The 12,278-nt window shown below is 36.9% G+C and overlaps 1 protein-coding gene across 3 annotated transcripts in view; it reads left to right on the top strand.

Annotated features, from left to right (window-relative positions):
• Positions 1 to 12,278, top strand: part of adgrd1 (adhesion G protein-coupled receptor D1) — a 92,339-nt gene that overhangs the window by 13,753 nt on the left and 66,308 nt on the right. For all 3 annotated transcript variants that reach the window (XM_049485958.1, XM_049485959.1, XM_049485960.1), the window contains 2 exons: positions 1,587 to 1,763; positions 5,507 to 5,767. In XM_049485958.1, the coding sequence (XP_049341915.1) occupies positions 1,587 to 1,763; positions 5,507 to 5,767 (438 nt within the window). The remainder of the gene's footprint in view (positions 1 to 1,586; positions 1,764 to 5,506; positions 5,768 to 12,278) is intronic.

The following is a 12,278-nucleotide window of genomic DNA, read 5'->3' on the forward strand; positions in this document are numbered from 1 at the left end:
TATTACAATGTAATCCTAAAAAAGCATATTAGTCATCTATTACTTTGCTGATTTCACAAGTACATTAGTAGTCTGTTTTAAAGAGAACATTTGCTTGGATTGGTTTACATCAGAATGCAGCATGAGATTGAAAAATGAACTGACTGACATCATTCCATGGTCGATTAGCCAAGGCATTTGTTGTGGGGGTGTACGATATTTACATAAAATATAATGTGCTATATCACGGTTAGATATTCCGATATCAATGTTAAACTCCTAGATCCTAGATTAGTTTATTTAACTTATTTTAACTTATTATTCCCAGGATAAGAAGTAGGGGTGGGTGATAAGACACTAAAATAATAGCACAATATTTCATGGTATTTTCGCGATAATGATGGTGATATGACAAAACTGAATAAAAAAAATATTTCAAGAATACACTACTGCAACAAAATGAAAATGTAATTTTATTATTGCATATAATATAAAATGGCACACCCCTAACTGAGATAATAAAAAATACAAGAATTTTATGAGACTTGTAACAGAAGTCTATGATCCAGAATCATGATACTAATAATGAACCACAGTCATGATACTAATAATGAACTCCAAATAACTCCATATATCCAGGACTGAAGTAAAATAAAAGATACTGTACGGATATAATCTGTATCTAGTAGATATATTGTATAATAGGAATTGAGAACGGTGTGAATTTTTCTTTTGATAAAAACAGCAAAAAACTAATACCCTGATGTGATAATCAGGAGTGGGTGATATGGCACAATATTGCAGGGTATTATATTTTTCGCGATATTTAAAAATTAAAATTAAAAATGGCAATATTATTGCGTACGATATGGTATTGACCAGGCAGCCACAGAGCACTTCACTGCATGCATGTTGTGCTGTGTTTACTACTGGTGTTTAAAAGTAGATTTAATTAGATTTTGCATTAGAAATGTTTATATTTTTTCACAAAAGTACTCCAGAGGTACAACTCGATTTCTTCAGGTCAAAATATGCCCCTTAAGAGTAGGATAAAAACAACTGGACAAATGGATATATCCTTCAATTCAATAAAATTAAAATTCAATTCCTTCAAATATATATATATATATATATTCAAATATCCTTGAGGGTGTCATCCGAGTGATAAGTTTTGTTTCACTACTTTTAATAGTGTATCTATTAGAACCATCCACAAAGGAGAGAGGGAAGAAGATAGTAAGAGGAAAAGGAGATTAGGATAGACAGGGATAACTAAAGAGAGAGAAGTAAAGACAGAGAGAGAGAGAGAAGAAAAGAGGGAGAGGAAAAGGTAATCAGAGAGGGAAATAAAACAGTAGGGGAATAAATGAGTGATGGATTGAAAATGATAGGCAGAGAGAAATATAAAAAGAAGGAGGGAGTGTGGGAATCAGAGGCAGAAAGTTGAGAATATTAGCTACAAAAGCATCTTAGCTCATGTCTAAAACATGTAATGATTGATGTTGCTTTAAAGACTGTTAGAGTCTCTAGAGAGATGTTAGAGAAGTTGTTACATATGAAGAATTAAGTCATATTTAAACTGATGAAAGTGTGTCTTTGTTTGGCAGGTGTGACATTCTCGTTCTTCTGGAAGAATCAGGAGACGCAGTCACGTTTTGCATTCGCATCAGGAGGAAAGATCATATCTAATGGCTTCTCTGTGTTCACTAACCCGATGGGAGGATACGTAGAGATCTATACAAGAGGAAACTCCAGACGCTGGAAAGCTAAAATTAAGCCACCAGGTATGTATAAGTATAAGTATAAGTATGAGCTTTTTTGGTTGCTTTGGAAAAAGTTATGCATGGGACATATCATTACACATAGACCGTAAAAATATATATGTAAATATATAAATATATATGTTTGTGTCTATATTCAGAACAGAGTTCAGAAAGTAGATTACTTTTTTTTTATTCTGAATTAAATGGATTACATCTCATAACTCTCTTTCTCTCTCTCACACACACACCATTATCCCCCATTTATTATTTTATTTGTGTTTAACAGTATACTTTTTTTTATCCTGCTGGTAATAAGCATAGGTAACCATCTGTGGACCATCTTTGTTTAAAGTTAATAAGTTAGAATTAAACTAACATATTTAAATATAAATAAAACCCCCTTGAGTTTTGTAATGTACATTACATGATTAATTAGTTATTTTTTTAATCCAACGACAGCTGTAATATATACATAAATGAAATGACTATGATGGGTAAACTAACTGTGGCCTGTGGTTACGTGGATTGAGGTTTTGGCTCTTATCAGCTTCATGCATCTGGTTTGGAAGTAATTGAAAATTTGACTATAAATGTTTTAAATGTGTAATTATGTACATAATAAGATGAGTTATAGTCGGATTTGCTTGTCTATGCACCGCAGTCCCTAAAAGTCTTTGGCTTTCACGTCTGCCAGCTTGTTTTTTGCTGAAGCTCACACTTTTCTGTTTGAAAATGTGGTGTGAATTACCTTATATGAGTTCATGATTTAAGATGTTTTGCAAATTAAAGTAGGAGGTAATTTTGTTTAATTTTAACATCCTGAAATATAATCGGTATTTAAATGTCCTGTCCTATTGGTTTTAGTGAGTATGTCCAGCTTGCACACAGTGTATTTAGTGATAAATGCTAGGTAAATATTGTCTTTTGTGATTTTAAAGCATTTCTAATGCACTGAGAATGTCTGCACTGAGAATACAGCACCCAGCACTGGAATCACAGTCATGGCTAAATTAAGCTTTTTAACTGGCATGGGAATTGCACTATAAAAATAGCGTTCACTTTCTTTAAATATTTAAAGCAGTAAAACAGTTTGCCTTGACTTGAACTGAATGGATTATTTAATTAAAATACTTAACAGACTCTTATTACTCTTAGCATGTACATGTTACACTGAATAAAACATATGTTAAAAAAAGGAAAGTCAAATGAACATGATTTGATTACAGACCCCAGATGCAGTTGGTTTTCAGTCTCTAAAAATATGCCTTTATATGTTTGGCACAGATTAAATCTATGTGATGCAGATATATAGCACTGCAGTTTGGACCTCACTGTTCAGTAAGAGTATGATACAACAGGAGACAAAAACAATAAAACATAGGATTTACCCAGTATAGTGTGTTCAGTGGGTTAAAAAAACACATACATAAACACTGACACATCATCCTTATCCAATCCTGATTGAAATAAGATGTTAAACCCAAACTATTTGTTGAATATTTGTTTATTCCCAGTTATTTTAAATCAAGAGGTGAGGGTAGTATTGAGAGATAAAGAATAAAGAGAGACACAATGTTATAAGCAAATCCCTTTCTGTAGATGTTGCAGCACAACTGACAGAGAAGAGAAAGAGAGAGAAGTAGGCAGGGCAGGGTGGAGGGGACAGACAAGACTACAGAACCACTACAATTCCAACAACACCATTCAAATCCAACAGTTCTAACCACATAAATATGAACCATATAAAATATGACTTACTGTAGCCTTTACATACAAAAATGAACTTTCCACAGATGTAAATGATAGGGCAGTCATAGTGGTGGACGACATGGCCAAAATTTACAGTATTTCACAGTGTATTTTTCAATTTCAGATGATACATGCTGCAAATGCATGTCTGTACCTATAAACATCTAAAAAATGATTTTGCCAATTCAGATAATTCACTCTGTAATGAATGTCTGTGTTCAAAATCATGTCACCTTTATTACAAAATGTTAATTGTTAATTGTGTACACAAATATTGAATTATCATCCAGCCCCTGATATCTATTTAGATGCAGAGTATGTTTTTAAAGTTTGTTTGCATAGCTTCTGGAATATTTTTTTTATAAAAAGCAAATAGATGATTATAAAGGGATGAGATTGAGAGCGACATTAGCTGAGCATCTCTGCTTGTAAACCAAATAGAACACATTTAATAAAAAAGTGCCTTGTCTTTACCTTATTTTTGTCAGTGATTAATCATCTAACATTAACTAATTTAATTGCATGTTATATTACAGATATATTCAAATGTTTTATATACATATAGACATAACAAATTAGTGACAACCTTAGTTCTTACTGGAGTGTAAATGACTTTAAACTAGTTAAATTCTTTACATTTGCCAGGCCTCTAGTCATTTGCCTTAACCTTTTCAGACCCTCTGTCAATTACAATGGACATCATGTAGTTTCTTTTTTCAAATCTTTTGTTGCACAAAACACTAATTGAGACCTGTTGTCCATCAGAAAAGATCATAAACCAACCAATGAAACTGTAGTTTAGCCACGCCCACTGCAATGTAAAGGAAAAATCAGCAATTTAGACACTAGGGCAGGGGTCGGCAATTAAGTTTGGCCGCGGACCAGATTTTTTCCAAGCCATTACATGGCGGGCCACAAGCACTTGGGGGGGGGGGGGGGGGGGGGGGGTCTTAAAATGACAAGCAGACATTCAAGTGGGCTGATGTGGGTGAAATCTGTGGACTGACCATTGGGGGCGCTATTAATGATATACCTGTTTGTTAAATAAAAAAAAACAAACGAATAAAAAAAAAATAACAGAATAAAGAAGCTAGCAGTTATCTAACAGCCCGTGGCTCTATCAAAAAATCTTTAATAAATTTTTCTGTTTTGGAAAATTAAGTTTCTAAATAAAGAGCATTTTTGAGACGGACAGTCCGATTTTTTTTTTCATTATAGTTCAACCTCACGGGCCAGATGTTTCTTGCTTGCGGGCCGCATCTGGCCCGCGGGCCGCCTATTGCCGACCTATGCACTAGGGCATGTCAGCACTACAGAACAAATGAAGCAAAGTAATACAATCACATTTTTACTAATTCTTCATGATTTTCATTCCTTTTTCATGATTTAGAACAGTTTTATCATGTTAAGAAATAAATATTTTAGCTAGTTGGATTTATTGTATGTATATTTTAATTAGTATAGGATATTAGTGTCTTATTTTGTGTGCATTACAGACAAAAAAACAACATTCTTATATTTTAACCTCACCAGAATATAATTCAGGTCTGAAAGGGCTAAAAAAGCTGTTCCTGAGCAACTGCTTTGAGTGTTTGACAACAGCTCAAGTCATATAAAGATTATGTTGTGCAGCGCTGTCACGCATAAAAAAACGGTATACTGGTGATGATATAACAGGTTTTATTCATTTGCAGCCACTCGCCACATTTAAATGATGTAAATTCAAAGTGCCATTTTTTCAGTGCAGAATAAAAGCAAGCAGACATGAAACATCTGGTGTTGAAGATTCAGGGTCCCTGATTTCATTGGCTATGTTAAGGCCTGACTTGGATCCACTCTTTTTTTTTTGAGTCTTCGTCACTGTGTTTGCTTGAGTAGAGCACATGTGGTACGAAAGGCTAGTCCAGTCTGGAAGTAATATAAGAATATTATGATAGCATGTGCATTTCATAACAGAAATCTTTTGCTAAGCCCTTTCTAATAATCACCTATTCTCCTTCTCTCTCTGCATACAGGTCCTTTCTGGACTCACATTCTGTTCACATGGACCATGAAGGATGGCTTGAAGGTCTACATAAATGGCACCTTCAACAGCAGTGATGAGGTGGGAAGTGTGTCGGAAAACAACTACGACGACACCTACACTGACCTGGTGATTGGAACCGGAAATGTGCCGACATATGGACACATTGTAACTGGAGCCTTTGATGAGTTTGTCATTTGGGAGAGAGCTCTTTCGCCCAGGGAGATCTGTCTCTACTACAAAGCAGCTAGAGGTATTGTTGTTTTTATTATTTAAATTGCTGTACTGAAACAGGGCTGCACTGAATTAACTTTAGATTCCAACGTCTACATCACTTGTACATTTTAACCATAGACTGTGTATAGCTGAAGCCGCCACAGGTCGGGCGCCCCCTGCTGTTCGGTTGCAGAAAGCTCTGTAACCCCACCCATCCCCAATGTTTTAATGGCAAAACAGACAACTTTCTATCACATTTTTTTTCAATATACGTAACCTCTTCTTATATTGTCCATTTTTTATATCGCCACAGAATTTGTTTTAAAAACGTTATTCAGCTCTATTCAAAAAGGTGTGGTTATTGTAAAAGGGCTGGTTATGGGCGGGACCATTAACAGACCGTCAGCTCCGCTCTGCAGCCTGTGACCTCGAGGCAGCCCTCATGGGCCGGTTCAATTAATGAATGGTAATGGCGACACGGCATCCATCTTTTTTACAGTCTCTGGTTTTAACATATTCTACATCAACACAGATTTGTGTTTTTGAGTTTTTAATCATTTTTTAATCTTTTTTCAATCATGTAAGTATGTTGTTCTTTAAATTTTTAAATCTAGCCTTTTCAGTGCAACACTTTTATAAGTAGTGTTTTAAATCAAATTTGCAGTTCAAATTCCCACTGGTATCTCCATACCTTACACAATTCTATTAGCTAGTCTTGTGACCATTCCCAGCCTTCTGTCCAGCTGTCTTTGGCTGTTTTGTGTTCTGTGGCACACTTGTCCTGTGGCATCTGAGGCTTGATACATATGACGGCCAGTGGCGCCTGTTCAGATTTCATCATAATTCTAAAAGTTCACTGCACCTTACTGTGCATAAGGGCCAAATGTTTTTCCTTAAGGGGACGTATTACGCAAAACTCACTTTTTGTGTTCTTTTGTGTTTCTTCTTGAGTCTCGACTCAATATACTATAAACATCCCAAGCGGCAAAAAAATCCATCTAAACAAGTCAAAAGAGTTAAAAGAGTTTAGTGTCAGGTAGGAGTGGGCGATATGGCCCTAAAATAATATCACAATATTTCATGGTATTTTCACAATGATGATACTCTTGGCGATATGACGAAACAATTGTTAACAAAAATTCAAAAATACACTATATACTGCAAGAAAAAAAAAAAAAAAAACTTTATTATTACATACAATATAATATTGCACACCCCTAAGGAATATAAGGAATAAGGAAACCTGCATAGAACCACTCTGGCACCACCCCTTACCCGTCAACCACCATCAGAGCTTCACCCACTAGATTTGAAGAGTTGAAGAAAAGCCATTTTGGTCATTTTGGTTGAGTACCTTGGACAGTACAAAGCAGGATTCACTTGTCATTTTTCTCTTTGCATGGCCAATTCTAGCCAGACACTGCTGGTCAATGGTCATAACCATCCACTGTAAGCCTTTTAATGTCTTTTGCTAACTATTGTTCAACCTCACTCACAAGATAGCCCCTCACCACGTATACAGGTGTGAGCACTCCCAAGCTGTCCCCTGAGGTAACACTTCAATATACATCAATTTTGATCAAATAACATCAATAACATGCTATCCCATGATTTTTGGCATGTCAGTGTATATTGCTAAGTTGCTACAGAAATCCACATACATATTTATTATTACTGACATTTTTCTACACTAAACATGTGTTATGTTGTACGTTGTTTGTTCTGTAACACATAAGTATAAAACCAAACGTCAAAAGCATATTCCAGAGCATTGCGTGAAACTGTGTAATCTACATTTTCCACACAACTCACACAACTGCTCAACAGGGAGTTACGAGTGAGAAATAATTGATACGAAATGACAACATGCTTTTGTTATTGGCAGTGATAAGTGTCATTATACAAGCTGTTTACTGATTAGTGTTGGTTGTTATCAGTACTCTGTAACGCTGCGGGTCAAGTGTTCAGCTCATTCCTTACACATTACAGACATTCATTCAAGATATGAAACATCTGCAGCGACAATAATTTCCTTTCCTGCCGTTATCGGTTATGAGCGCAACAAAACGGAAGGAGGGTTTTGGAGACAATTTCCACATTCTCCGCATTCTTCTTCTCCATCTCTCTGCACATTCTACAGCATTATACAGAAAAACACTATAATAAATCTTTCAGTAAATCAGAATGGTACTCTGAGCTGTAAATTAGGGTATTCCGTTACATAGTTGGAGGCTGAAAGTCTTTATAGATATATTTTAAGGGACTGGTGGGGTTCTGTTTAAAAGTACAGCTTAATTGAAGGAATTCAGAGACAGCCAAGTTGAGGTTTGCTTACTTGGAAGCTTTTTTTTTTTTTAATTTTGAACTCCTGCCATTGAAAGTTTTAAAACCTTTTTATAGAAATTATGTTCGGGACATAGTGTACATCAGCATCATGTTTAGACAGCTGTTAATTACCCAATATATGCCATGAAATTCCAGGACAGCCAGTGAGATTTTAGAGTGCTTTCACACCTACCTTGTTTGGTATTGACATTAAGGGCCCTATTGTACACCCTGTGCAAGGCGCGTTGCAATGCTGTTTGCTATCTTACACCCTGTCAATAGTCTATTTTCACACCTTGCGTTCCCGTCGGTAAAGTAGTGTCGGAGTTTAGGAATAAAACTACACTGATGGGTGTGGTAGTCTGGTGGTTCCGTTTTTTTTTTGACAATGGAAAACACAGGAACACCACTGCCTAAATTAAGCTAGACAACATTCAATCATCAGAGTCCATTCCTATAGGTGCGCCATGTGAGCTGTGTACACTCCTGCTCGTTAAACACAGACACCCAGAGCGCAAACCTGACTTTTAACTTAACAATAAACAGAATAAATAAAAAAATAACATTGCTGTTTCCTTAAATAAGCTACTGATTGACTTCACAGCGTTAATGTGCAGGTCATTATCCTCTGCTGAGACACACAATGTGCCGCACTGTTAAGATACGAACGCGCCAAAGTCAGATTGCGGCTGCCTCTTAAAGGGAATGGCAAGTTACACACTGATTTGTTTATTTCATGTTGCTCCCAAAACACACCCATGATTAATTAAGAGAATCATTACACACCTTTTGCGTGTTTCAAGTCATGCAGGGTTTATATTTTTCACCCTCACGATACCACAGACACACAGACATGCCCTAAATCCAGCTGCGTCATCTGCAATTGACCGATGCGCTTTAGACTTCAATTTGGACCAAACTTTGATCAAGCTATCATAACCCATTAAACAATAGACATTAAACACAAAAACAACTGTGCCAAAATCTAACTCCTGCTCGCAATTCCTGTATCTACTGTTACTGTTGATTAACAGGATAATTTACTAAAATTTCACCTAGAAAGGCCATGCCTTGGCGAGTACAGGGAGATTTGAACCAGCCAACTTCTGATTAGAGTTGGGCAATTGATTTAACATTAGTTGAACAGAAACATTCAGAACTTTCAGAAGCAGGGTCGGTACAAGGTTAGGCAGGCAGAAAGGACATAGACAAAGGGGGAAGTCCAAAACACAGAGCTGGGTCAAACACAGAGCAGGAATACACAGATGAGAAATGCATCATTAATGAGCTAGGGAACCTAGATTCGATACTCATCAACCAGGAAGCAAACAGAAGGGTATTTATTCTAAAAGTCCAGGTGGTAATTAGTAGCTGGGCAAACCACAATGCCAAAGTAACACGTAGTCTGATGAGTCATTGTAGTCCTGAGAGTGAGAATGCTGCAAACTGGAGTCTCTGAGTACATTAGAGTTCTGAGCAGGCAGACTGACAGCCTCATTGATATATTGTCAATATCGACATATACATATAAAAATGGTCACGTCGTAATAGCGTAACTTTTTTGCTTTTTAGTTCACCATCATGTGTGGTGTGTGTGAAAATGATTTGGTTACAAGAGAGAAGACACACAACAGAGTATAGTGTTGTCCAATTTATGTCATTGAATCATCATATGGAGCAGCACGATGAGTTTATTCACCATCTTAAACAACATAATCCAGTGTAGTTTATTGAGTTAGTGAAATTCCTTTTTAGATGCACAGTTATCTATTTACTCTTTAAATATATCTTATGTTTCATTTATTGTGATACATTAACATTAAAAATCCCTTCACCGTAGCTATACAACACACTAACCCTTTTTGGCTAAGGGTCTGTTCAGCTTACATTTATTTAGCGTTTTTCACATGTGATATATCATATACATATAAATATGAATTATTCCTCCAGTTTTTATCAAATTGTATACACTTTTTATACAAACAGCTGTAACGATTTTCTTTCTCAGCAGTATGGTCATGAATTAAAATTTCTTTCCTGACCACAATAAACATGCAATGGACAGTGTTTACCTAAAGCCGAATGTTTCTAATCATTAGCCTGTTGATGTCTTATTTCGTAAAGCTGCCTGGCCTGTGCGAGTAGCCCGTAGCGCTGGACAGAGTGGACACAGGCTGCCATGTGTCTGCCATGTGTTTCTCTATCACATCAGAGTCCATCTTCATCCAAACCATCGGACCCCACCAATGAGCCAGAGGGCACGAATTACAGTGCGGTTACGAAACGGCCACATCCTTTCCCAAAAACGAATACAAAGAAATGCTGTAAAGCAGAACCCTGACATGCTAATCTTGTGCTAGAAATGCCTCCCAACCCTGATTCTGGTAAGGGGTTTGTGTTTGTGTTCGCATTAGAGGAGACTGTGGAGACAGTTGCGGTGGATAATTGTTTGAGATGGCAGTTGTGTTTATCTCACTATTTGAGGCAGCTCTGGCTGTGGACTTGGCCAGCACTGTTTACCCGCAGCGTAATTGTGGCCGTGGTTCCAGCTGGAACTCATTCAATTAAGTTCGTTCTCGCTGTGAAATGCAACTTTCAACTGAAATTTTTATAAGGTTTTAATCTGGGGAGTTGTGGAGTTTGGAAACAAGATGCTTGGATTCGGGTTTTCTTAAGGAGACTCTGTGTTATTCTTTAATTTAATGCTGAAGGTCATAATCACTAGTTATTACATTGTCAAAAATGAAATGCCAACAAATGTACTGTAGAACACTTAACCTGGGGGTGCAGAAAATCAGATCTGGACATTATCCAGAGTTGTCTTTTCACTTCGTTCTACTTGACTTCTACTTTGTTTCAACTTGATTCAGGTTCCTACATGCACAGTGTGGGTCTGCATATCCACATTTGCTTAAAAATTAGCATTTTTTAGAAGGGAGACTTGGAAGCGGAAATGTAAAAGATAATGTGCAGAAACTTCAGATTCCAGAAACTTCAGATTCCAGAAACTTCAGAAAAGTCTCAACAGAAAAAAAAGAGAAAGAAACTTAATAACAAGTACTTAGAGTTCTTGAGCCCTAGTAAGTGTCAATGCAGGCCCAACCGTTACATTAAGGGCGTTTTCACATCTGTAGTCCGTTTCTCTGGTCAGAATCAGTTAATGAGTTTGTTTGCTTGGAGCATTTTCTTGCTCTGTTCGTTCTGGTTTCACATAAGCATAAATGTAAACGCACCAAAATGCGCATCAATAAACCACGCGAGCAGCCTGTGTCCTCTGATTGGCCAGAGCTGTCTGACACGGGGGTACGTTAAATATAAATATACAAAAAAAGTAAATACAGCGTGAAGATTTTGTGTTCCAGCGCAAATATCTGTGCTTTAACACTGAACGCTGAAATGCTGCACTTTCAAACACAGTGTTTTTACGTGCAGCGCAGATTTTATATACATAATAAACAGAGTCACGCGGCTATGAGCAGTGAATGCAGCGCAGACGGCGTGTGCGTGGACACAGTGTTTGTTCACAGCTGTGGTAATTAGCGTAATCTGGCTAATATATCAGTTTAAACTGAGCTTGCGTTATCAGCAGTTTAGCTCAAATAAATGGCTTATATTTAATAGCTGGAGCCGATCGAGACCGGATCACGTTCTCACCACAAGTGAACCACTACAGAGTTCGTTTGGTACCGGACCGAGATCACCTCCTCTCGGTCCGGTTCTTTTGATCCGCACCCAAGTGCGATTACTGTTTTCACACCTGCTCAATCGAACCGCACTAAAGTTACAAACGGACCAGAGTTTGTTTTAACCGGACCAAACAGTGCTGGTGTGAAAACGCTGGTGTGAATGTTGGTCCCACAGTGAAAAAGATTGTAAACACCGGTTTAAAATAGCATAAACTTATAAACTGAAACTTAACAGTAAATGGAAAACTCCTGAAGATACTGTTCATGGTTTAAAATGGAGCAGATGAAAGTGAAGTAATAATCTTCTGAAAGCATAACTGAACTGTATAACGGTGTTTTAACTAATTATTTGGTAACACTTTACTTGGATGGTCCATTTGATGGCCTCTTTGATGCTCACTGACATTCAACTAACATTCAACTGCATCTCTATTAAAAGCAAATGAACTAAAAGGTGAAAGTAAATGATTCTCTATTGAATATAACCCTACATTCAACTCTAACCCAAACGCTTATCTAAATATTTTAGGATTGGGT

The sequence above is a fragment of the Astyanax mexicanus genome, chromosome 12 (assembly GCF_023375975.1).
Source record: "Astyanax mexicanus isolate ESR-SI-001 chromosome 12, AstMex3_surface, whole genome shotgun sequence".
Classification (NCBI taxonomy): domain Eukaryota; kingdom Metazoa; phylum Chordata; class Actinopteri; order Characiformes; family Acestrorhamphidae; genus Astyanax; species Astyanax mexicanus.